General features: G+C 39.6%; 1 protein-coding gene across 3 annotated transcripts in view; it reads left to right on the top strand.

The window, feature by feature from the left end:
* Positions 1 to 1,936: 1,936 nt before the first annotated feature.
* negr1 (neuronal growth regulator 1) overlaps positions 1,937 to 11,411 on the top strand; it is a 107,507-nt gene continuing 98,032 nt past the window's right edge. Inside the window, exon 1 of one of the 3 annotated variants that reach the window (XM_077014755.1) lies at positions 1,937 to 2,826. In XM_077014755.1, coding sequence (XP_076870870.1) covers positions 2,693 to 2,826 — 134 coding nt within the window. In that variant the 5' untranslated portion in view covers positions 1,937 to 2,692. Of the gene's footprint in view, positions 2,827 to 10,276; positions 10,776 to 11,411 lie in introns of those variants that run through there. The other 2 variants (XM_077014754.1, XM_077014756.1) reach the window with 2 other exon arrangements.

The raw sequence follows: 11,411 nt of genomic DNA, 5'->3' as shown, positions 1-11,411 counted from the left end.
GCATGCCACACACATCTGCTACATAAACACAGACAAAAGGCACACGTGCAGAAACACACAGTCCTGCCCTGCAGTGGTCTTGATCCGGAGTGCCAGGCTTGGTTGGAGAGTGAAGGAAGAGAGACAATGATGGATTATTGTACATGGTCACTTTCCACTGGCGGTCCAGGGGTTCCTCTATATGATCCTAGGTCCACCCAACCCCCCACTGTTCTGTCCATCTGCTCAGTTTTCCCTCCCAACAGTCGGCAAATCAAAGGGTGGTTTGCTTGTGACGTGGTTGGGCTTCGTTGGAAGGAGGGTGTCAGGTATGCAGGAAAGCAGCTTTGTGGCCACAGAGTGTAATTTGTTATTAAATATCAACAAACGCATCTTGATAGCATCCCATAAGGAGTGTTATAGAAGAAGATATGGTAGGCATATGATCTTAATTCAGATCTTCATGTTTTACCTTAAAACTGAGTTGTGTCTGTAATGTGTCTGTAATGGCCATTAAATAACTATGTAAGAGTTGAATTTCCTTCAGCATCTCCTTTTGAATGATCCATGCTGTTTAATCAGTGTTTGTTCTACACTATGTAAAGTATTCACCAGCAGAAGGAAGACTGTGATAGTGACAGAAATAGGTATCTTAGTCTACAAGAACAATCAGACCGAAAGGAGCTTTTTCTTTTTTCAATACATTCATGTCAAAAAATAATTTTTTATAAATATATATAATTTTTTGTCATGTCTGTGTTGAACAAAGATAATATAATAATTATTATAGTGTATATACATATATGCATTCTACTTACTTGAATTGGTTTAGTGAATTGGTTTTAGTTTAATTGGTTTAGCACCACAGCTGTCACTGCTGTCTGCAAAGTATTTGAAAAAATGTCATTGCAGACTTATCCAAAAAGAATAAGTCTCTCCAAGAACATTTAATAGATAAATGTGAGATGTGTATCAAACTGAATTAAACTAATCAATCACTGAAGTCCCTCTTTGTTATACAAGCACAATTGTTCTATAGCCCACTTAGATTTCACTTTAGATATTGGGGATATTTTACACCCTGACCACCCCCACATTAGTATTGACGTGATGTCTCTCCGCCCAGACATGGCCATCTCCATTGCCTCTGCTTCTCTGTGTCTTGTGGAAGTGTCAGTAGCTACAAATGAAAGCAGGGGTCAAGCTTGTGTGGAAGGGGAAACGTAAGGGGAACTGCCCCCCCCCCCCCCCCCCGCCCCCGCCCACCCCTCCCTTATGGGTAAAGAGCCCTCTAGAAGCTGCGGTATGAATCTCGAGAGCAGCCACCTTTAAAGAGCATTCAGCATGCCTGGAGGCCTTTTATCTGGACTGTCTACCTTGCCCCATCACTTCTCATTATCTCCCTCTGAATATCACAATCTAGCCAATTCTGGGTTGAATAAGATGCTTCCCACTCCCTCACAGGGTTTATTTACCCGTCACACCACTGAGCGGGGAAGAGGCCAAACAGTGTCGGCCATTTCCCCAACGACTGGCAGAGCGCAGATGTATGCTCCTTCGTTTTAATGAGTCCTCCGACAGCCACTGTTACAAATCCTTATGGCAGGAGCTTTGCTTTGGTCCTAGCTACTGTATAGCTGTAAGAGAGAGAGCACTGACCTGAGGAGAGACTAATTCTATGAGGGTTAGTTGTTTATAAGTAAAGAAAGCACATGTTTGGCATTAGTCCAACGTGTTACCAGAGCACAGGTAAACAATGTTGAGCTTTTGTCTCCTGAAATTAATCTGCAGGTAGTATTAAAATTTAGAACAAAACTTTACAGTAAGATATTGATCTGATGTAGTTATTCGGCAGTGTCTGCATCCTGAGTTTGTATCCAAAACAAATTGCCAGAAGGAGAAACAGTTTTTTTTTTTCTGGAGTGTGAAGGTCATCATGACTACAAAAACATATTGATTTTACAACTTTTCTGAACTTTAAAAACTGCATCTAATTAAAAGAATTCCTATATCTCCCTTGGACACCAGCTCTGGGAAACCGACAACTTCATGCATATCAAGCCATTAATATGCACCAAAGGTTTGATCACTCAGGTGCGCAATGAAAAATGCCTCAGGGCCATATGCCCGTGCAATGCCAAACTGCATAATATTTCAGGATTGTGTGTTTCAGTATTATATTAGCTTATACAGAAATAGGTGTGCATTCAGATTGTTATTCAGTGGTGTGCTAGAGATGGTGCGGGTGAGATGGTTCTTGCAGAACCGTGGGTGGCCTGACGCTCTGTATGAGAGGGGTCCAATAGATTAAACCCTGTACTGGGAGTCCCACTCTTGCCCAGCAGCAGGTGTGGGGCAAAGGTCTCCTCTCTGATAGCTAGCTTTAAATGAGATGTAAAATTAACTTCCAGTTTGGCATGTGAAGGTCATTCTCTTCAGCGTTCCTTTCAGTGGGACGCTGTCTATTTCCTGTTAAAAGATTCCCTTGGGCCCATGTTGCGAGGAAGAGGAAAATTCTGGTATTGTAAAAGTTTCCTTCTCATCCACATGCAATAAATGCGCTGAGGGATATTACTCTTTCTGTGAAAATCCCAAAGTGAGGATATACCAGAGGTGTAATATCTGTGATTGTAAAATGAGGAGTTATGAAATGAAAAATGTAGAAATCCAGGGTCAAACACAATTACGTCTGTGTGTCTTAAACCGTTGTTGAATGTGGCTCGTCCGATCTCTGTGGGAGGGGAGGATGATGTATGGAAGGACGTTTCCACTGGAACACTGCCGGAACCTGCCGGAACCTGCCGGAACCTGCAGAACTGCTGCATCCTTGGGCATAAAGGCATCTGGGTAAGTTCAGAGATTTACTATAAATATTACCATCTACAGTCTGTGTTAATGGCTGTCATCACCATTGTCTTAATTATTCAGATAAATGAATTTTGTCATGTGTTGTTTTTCTTACAAAATATATTTGCTATCCACTTTATTGGAACACCAAAGTCACACCTACTCTAAATAGAGAGTCACTTTATTATGCACATCTATCTCAGAGGAGCATCGTTTACATCACAGGAGTACAATTACAAACTGTAACCCAAAAAATAAATAAATACATTCCCAGCCACTGCCTTTGCCATTCGTTACTGGTCAGTTTCTCACTGTGGGGGGAGGGGGTCAGACCATTGTCAATGCAGCAGGGACATAAACGTGGTGGTGGTATGGTGTGAGCTGCTGTACTGGTATGAGTGTATTAAGCACAGTACAGAAGTTTAATTTGGTGCAATAAAGAGTCTCCTCATATGGAAGAGGTCTATTAAGCCAACTGGAATGTGCAAACTAAGTGTAAGACGTTCCCTGAATACCTCACTCAGTCTGTACTCAGCCAGAAAAATGAATGTTATTTCAAACAGTAGACACCAGAATGACAAATATATTAGTATATATACATATGGCACAAAACTGACACACCTCATTCACATATTGCAAGCGCTTATGACAAGGCTCCCAAATGTGTCATGCTGTGATTAGACTTAACTAATTAGGAGAACATAGACTTTAAGTCATTTAAAGCAGTGTGTCTAAAATCTTTTTAACTGACTTTTTAACAGATTATCAATTTCAGTTAATATCCTTCTACACTTTGGTGAATGCATTTTATGGAATTTTAGTTGACTAGTGGCTTCAAATGTGCATTTCAACAGAAAGTCCTTACACCCCTTCAGCGTCAACATGCCATGTTTAAAGGAAGGTTATCTCTAATGACCCTGTTTATCACTGTTTAAAATATTTTAAAGGTCGCTCTTGAAACTTGAGATTAATTGAAGATATAAATCAAGTATTTGAAAGTGAACAAAATTCATCTTCTTCCTCTAAGTAAATATCAGAGCTCTTCCCAAAGTAATTACATTTTCTGCTCAAAAGTAGTTTAAGTTGGCAAAATTGTTAAAAGGAAAAGAAAAGAATGAAAAAATTAACTGAAAGAAAATATTAAGTCCAGTGATTTATCATAATTTTTTTCTTGCATAGCTGCAGGATCAAACTAAGCTATACACTTATGTGGCCAAAAGTATGTAGGCACCTCTCCTAATTATTTTGTTCAAATTTTAATGTATAACAAGCCATGCAATTCCCATAGACACACATGGGCAGTATAATGGGTCGTACTGAAGAGTTTAGGGACTGAAGAGAACCCTCTTATTTATACCACTCATGTATATGAAACACTACAACATTTAAATCTTTTCAACAAGTCAGTTCGTGAAATTCCTGCACTGTCAGATATGCCCCAGTCAACTGTAAGTGCTATTATTTAGAAATGAAAGCCTCTAGGAGCAACAACATCTCTGTTGACTGATACAGTTAACTAAGCTTTTAGAGAGGCACTTAAACAGAAACCACATAACCCCCTACAGAGTCAATATGCAATGTTTAAACCTTTGCCACAAGTCAGTTTGTGAAATTTCTGCCCTGCCAGATATGCCCTGGTCAACTGTAAGTGCTATTTTTTCTGCAATGAAAGTATTTAGTACCACATCGGCTTAGCTGTGAAGTAGCAGACCACACAAACTCGCAGTGCAGGACTGCAGACTGCTGAAGTGGGTATTGCATAATAATCACATATCCTCTGTTGCATCAGTCACTAGAGTGCCAAACTACCACTGGAAGCAACATCAGCAAAAGAACTGTGCATCAGGAGCTTGATGATATGGGTTTCCATGGTCTAGACAAGCAGACAAGCCTTAGACACTATGCACAACACCTGAGTGCTGGCAGGAGTGGTGTAAAGCATGCTGGACTCCGAAGTGATGAATCATGCTTCACTATCTCACAGTCTGATGGGCAAATCTGGGTTTGGCAGACACCAGAAGATCACTATCCACCAGAAGGCAAATGACCAATCATAAAGTTTGTTGGTGTTGTTAGGATAATGGTCTGTGACTGTTTCCATGGTTGAGCTAGAACCCGTAGCTCCACTGAAGGGTAATGTTAATGACAATTCTTTGCCTCACAGTTTGTGGCAACTGTTTGAGGAAAATATTTGCCTGTTTCAGCATGACCAAGGCCCTGCACACAAAACAAGTTTCATCAACACATGGTGTGATGAGCTTGGTGTGGACATCCAGTGACTTAGATCCCTGAGCAAGACCCCACTGAACACCTTTGGGGTGAACAGGAATGGCAACCATGCTTCCTTGTCCAACGTCGCTGCCTGATCTCAATACTCTTCTCATTGAATGAGAACAGATTCCCATAGACACCAGAATCATGTGGAAAACATTGCCAGAAGAGTAAAGGCAGGTATAGCTACACAAATGGGGAGAAGGGGATAGGTCCATGTTAATGTGATGGTGTCATGCTCAGGTGTCCATAGCTTTGGCCATATAGTGTAAATTGTCAAAATAGAAATTCGCTATAGTTATGACAAAAAGACACATTTGTACATGTGTAGTGATAATTTTTTGATTTCTTTCATATATTAAATGTAGAACTCATACTAACTTGTCATACTAAGATGTTCATGATTTCTGCATTAGTCCACAATTTTTTTTTTTACAAAATAAAATTCATCCAGTATTCATTTATTAAAAGTCCTTTACCTTCTGACATTTTAGTAGTTTTCTGAAGTGTAAAATACAGAGAGTGGACACAATCTCAGATAAACATAATGGAAAAGGAGTTTAACATTGAAATAAATTTATTACAAACAAATTAATTACAAATTACAAAATTTTGAAATTCACAATGTTTGAATTCCTGGCAATGTTGACATTCAGGAACTACATCCAACCTATAAATCAATTACCTACTGCAATAATTAGATGGCTGAATTCACTTAACATGCCCAACGAGACTGACACAACTTGCAAGCAAGGATCTTATTACATAATTTGCTATTTGTAATAACAACATATTGAAAGATAAATGGAACTCTTAATTTCCTTCTGAAAGTATCTACTGCCTTAGTCAGTACAACAGCTCTTACTCTCAGATTTATTACGCAAGAGATCAGGACTCTGGCATCTCGCGACATTCTTGTTTCGTCAAAAGAATAAAAAGAGGTACACTGTTCTAGTTTATACATGAGACAATTCATACAAAGTGACCATGATATGTAGTGATGCCAATATATATGAGGGATCCACCAGCTACAAGGAAAGGGTCACAGACCCTTGTCAGAAAACCTCAGGACAAAAACTGTGATTCATATCATTTGTATTGCTGTATTTAAGCTGTGGAGGCCTCGTGACACGTACAAGGAAGGACCCCCCATCAGGTTGATTATGGGCAACAGGAACTGGGTGATATGCTAGATCTCTTAGTAACCACTATGGTACACCACATCCAGAACTCTGAGTGTGATGCTGTAGTTATGTGCACACCAACTACAGGGACAACCGAGAGGAAGTAACGGTTGACATACAGTAGCATCCTGTGTATCCTACTACAGACAGGAATACAGTTACACAAACACTTCACCTGAAAACTTTAGCTTTGTGTGCAGCTATGTCAAGATCATATTAGAAAATAAAGAAGACAACAAAATGTCTTTTTTGGAGCTTGCACTGTACATAAATAAGAGTCGAAACATCAATATTGAAGTCTATAGGAAATCTCCTATCGATTAGTATTTACTATTTGATTCCTATAACCCACTGGACTACAAGCTAGAAGGAAAAAGAACTCCACACCAAGGTGCTCAGACTGTACCAACCAACATGAAGAAACACAAACATCTCACAGGAACACTAAAAGCTTGCAGGTATCCAGACTGTCAAAGCAGCAAAAATGTCCAGTAGGAGTATCAGACTCACAGGAAGAGACTCACAGAAGAAAAGAGGACAGAACAAACAGTTATCCCCCGTGTGGCTGGAGTGTCCAGGAAACTCAGGAATATTTTTACAAACATTGCATTCTTGTGCATGTCAAGCCCAGCAACATACCAAGAAGCCACAAGATGAGAGCAACATAATATACTAAGGGCATGAAAAGGGGAACAGACTTGCACGATGGTGAAAGGTAAAAAACCACAAGTTTCTCTTGAAGTGTACAGCTCAATTTATGGAGATCTGTTCAGGTTAAGATGCAGCGATTCTTAAAAGACAAGTGTGCACATTTTAAAAGGAGTAAACAACTGATTCAAAAGGGAAGCTTCTTAGGTTAACAGAATAGAAAACACACTTAAAAGCTATTTACAATTATAGGCTATATTTACCTAGGCAACATAGAATTAATTTTGCACAGATTAACACCAGCAGCTATCTTGTGAGCTTAAAAGAATTTTGCTAGTTTATAGGTGTTAATTACCCACAAAGGTCCAGCCACTCAAGTGAACCACTGAAGCCCTTTGGATGTGAAGTAAAGGGTCTTCACGATTCTACTGCATGTCCAGTCACCACTACTTACTACTACTAGACAATTAATGTCATTCCTTTCGCATCCAGAGATAGTTACCTAAAAATGTAACTTCATTTATCTGTGGAATTTTTTTAAAAGATCAACATAAATCTCAAATAGTAGGTATAGAACATGTACCTTAAAAACTGTTGTAGGCAACATCTTAAAATGTCCTAAATATTGAACAAGTTTGAAATACTCCTGCATAAAAATGATGGGTACTGGAAAAGTGGCAATACTGGGTTTTTTAACAAGCTTCCTTGCTAGTATTTGGCACCACCTTTAAGACTGGGATTAAATCTTTTTATTTAGATAATTATTCATTTTAGTAGGAAATGCAGCCGAATCATTATTACTGAGTGCATTCTGCATGAAAAGAATGTTGAGTATTATCCTTCAAATGGAAATGTATTCTCTCGATTATACAGGTTTTGTAAAACTCATGCTGTACTCTAAAAGACTGCAAGTTGTCTTTTTTTGGTGATTTTTCTGGAGATGTTCTATAGTAGTAGTAGTAGTAGTAGTAGAACTTTATTGTCATTAGACATTGTACAAGTACAAGGTAACGAACTTTCATTCCTCTGGGGCCTCGGTGTAAAGCAGCGCGATCCCAGAGCGGCCGCTGCATCAAGAGACACAATGTTCTATATTAAATATTAAAAGCACGGTTTAATGGTGCAGTGTTAAGAACAGGAAGAAACTCCAATTGTTGCCACCTTCATGCATGGACAAGTAGGTTGAGAGCTATTCAAAGTCCACTCCATTGACAAAGTCATTAGTAGCAGGTGCAGAATCAGAACCACATTGCAAGTTTGAAAACTGATGGTTACAAAATACTTTTATGGGAATTAGATTCCAGAGACATACGTTTTAATCAGGACGCTTATGGTTCTGACAGGGAAAAACCTTATTTATTATTTATTTAACTCTGACCTGAATATACTGTGCAGTACACTAATGACTAGCTGCCGGTGCAGTAATTGAACGGCTGTCTATGCAAGCCGAGTTAAAATATCAAAAGGGGAGAAAAGATATTGGCAGCCATTAACACTAATGACTATCAAACAATTACAACCACAGTCCTTTCCAGTTAAGAGTAAGACATTCAACAAAAACACAATGTTCCATTCTTATAAAACCTTTTCACTGATTTATTCACTAAGTCACACAGCCAAAAGGATCATGTCTTCATGCTGCTGCACTTGCTAAAGCATATGTTGGGTAAACACAAAACTGTAAAAAGTTAGAAAACTAAATTGTCACTGTAATCTGACAATTACAGCCTCAGATAACTGAAACAGATGTTTTTTTTTTTTGCAGGATACATCTCCAGGACAATAACTGGAGTAGAGATACACCACAATAACCTGTGTAGATACACCAATTCAAATACCCATTTTTTCATGTCAAATCAAATAAATAAGCCTGCAGCATACTACATGAATGTTCTAGTACATTTTAACCAGGTCTTCTTCCTCACATAACACTGTTTCATACAGTGATTAATATTAAGGTAGTATCTGATAATGGTTATTCAGTCTTGGTCCTACGGTAATTAGATTGTCAGCTGCACTGGAGCAATGAATGCCCTATGAGTGTATGAATGATTGCATGCAGGTATTGCAGAGTGAAATTCCAGAAACATATCGTGCTGTATAATAATGTGCAAACTGAGTTCATTTTAACTTTGGTGAGTTCAATTTCAGTTTAAGCCTAAAACTTCTCTACTGTTTACATATTCCCTCATTATTTAAGATGATGCAAACACCAAGAATGGGTATCCAATTAAGATTTACACCTATATAAGAGCAGTGTTTAAAAATCACAGATACTGTTCACAAGTTTTGGGAAGAAAGTACAAGAAAAGCAATGCATTGTTTTGTTGTCTAATTAGCAAATAGTTTATGATGGAAAGAGAACTGAATTATCTGGTAGGTACACTCAGTAGTTAGTGTCTGTAAAAATAAAGCTTCTGTGATTGATCTGGCCTCAGCAACAGTCTGGTTGTAATAGCAACCGCCTTTACAAGGAGACATTGCTTCTAATTGTTTTCATGCATGAACGTAGGAAAAGACGTATCCCATGTCTTGGAGTGAAGGATTTGGAGAAAGTTTTGGCAGGAGGGTGTTGGACTGCAGGAAGTGTATTGAAGTTGTTGTTGGTTAAAACTAGCGGAAGGTAGCTAAATTATTAATATAAGATTTATGTTTTCCAGTTCAGTTGGTTTATAAAAGCTCTTCTCATGGCTGGAGTGCAGGGTTGGCAACAGTGGAACGGTTGGATTCCTTATGTGATTCACCAATTGGGTATCCCACTCTCTCAAGTTCACATGGCAAACCCTGTTTTATTCTATGGTAAAATTAGGTAAAAATATGCTAAATTGAATTTTATGGTTGAATGTGCCTACATTAGCTATAGAACTTTGGTTATAGTGCAGTGTTGAGAAATACTATGTTGATACCATGGATCCAATTTAGTTTATTAGCTCAAGTGAGTGACCCCATTGTTGATCTAATCAAAACTATAGAAAATATCTAACCAGCCAGGTCAATTCTTTACCTGTTGTGATGAAATAAATATTTCCAGAAATAGCTAGCTTAGCTAAACAGCTCTGTTTACTCCAAATGGCAACTTGAGGACATTTGCTCCTTTTCTCCGCTAGTAATCTAAATCAAACATGTATATCTGGCTGGAACGTGTGGGGACGTGGGGCCACAACACCAGGTAAACCGCCCAAGCACACCACACCTCGTGGCGAGGACGAGCCCGCCACTCTCGAAACCCCCGCAGCATCCCCCCCAACCTCCCCTCGTAATGACGTCATGACGTACGTGCCACGCACTTCCGATTTGTAGCGTCGCGTTGAAAACCAGTAACTAATAATAACGCTCGGCGCCCCCGATCCGCTCCTCAAAGGGTTAACTCGCTCCATCACGAGCTACAGGGAACAGGTTGCCTGGGAAACGGCCGCATGGCAACAGGATCAGAGCCTGGGGGTTGTGTGCCGCTCGGTCTGCTCCCATTTTACATCTCTGCACTAGATGGTGTGCGAGCCACTGGAGAGTAACGCACACCTCCTCGCACAATAAGACCAAAACAAACCCGGGAAACTACACGGGACGACGTTTCTCTTGGTTTTAAAGTACGGAAGAGCGGGATTAATATTTTTATTTTTTGACAAGCCTTTAAAAAAAATTTTTGATAACGTGGAAAACACTAAGTTTGGCGGTGATGGACATTATGGTTGCGGTGCAGGACGCGTGTGTCTCCGGTCAGTGGCTCACCGCTATAATTCTCGGTCTTTGCTGCTTTCTGCCGTCGTGCTTGCCCGCAGGACAAACTGTGGACTACGCGTCGAGCGAAAGTGTGGTGAGCAGGCAAGGAGACACGGCGCTTCTGAGGTAGGAAACACAACTGGACTAGTCACTATAAACTGAGGAGGGCTTAAACTTAAACGTGTCCCACCGTCCACCAGTTTAGCGACTAGAAACAAGTCCACGTTACTCTGTCCATCATCCAAACGGGTCATTATAAAACTGAACAGTGAGCAAAAAAAACCCCACAAAAAATTAATTTCTTTCTTTTTTTGTACCCGTGAGTTTCTGAACAGTAGCCTGTGAAATCGTTTATAGTTATCTAACAGTTTGAGAGAGATTTTCTTTAAATAAATGCTTATTTTTTGTATTATTTCACGACCTGGGTCTGGAGATGGCGTGTTATTTGGCGCTGAGAGTCCCAGGCTGGTGGTTGCATAACAAGGATGTAAACACTTTTATAAACCCCAAGATGAGCATTTAGTCCAGATAGCTACATTACAAAGAAGTCATTCATACCCCGTCCCAAACTGCTTGATGGTTTGCTTGAAAAAAATAAGTTTTATGCGTGCTAGACTATAAAGGAGAAGTAGATGGGCATAGTAGATAGGCTCTATAATTGAATATTAACCCCCTTAAGATTAATTATGTAGCATGAATTTGCCGCGGGAATTAGGCCGAGTGTAAGATAGTTGCAGGCGTCAGAAAATCGGAATCGTGATG

This window comes from Brachyhypopomus gauderio, chromosome 8 (assembly GCF_052324685.1).
Source record: "Brachyhypopomus gauderio isolate BG-103 chromosome 8, BGAUD_0.2, whole genome shotgun sequence".
NCBI lineage: Eukaryota > Metazoa > Chordata > Actinopteri > Gymnotiformes > Hypopomidae > Brachyhypopomus > Brachyhypopomus gauderio.
The sequence above is the reverse complement of the archived record's forward strand: the minus strand, read 5'-3'. Positions and strand labels throughout refer to the sequence as shown.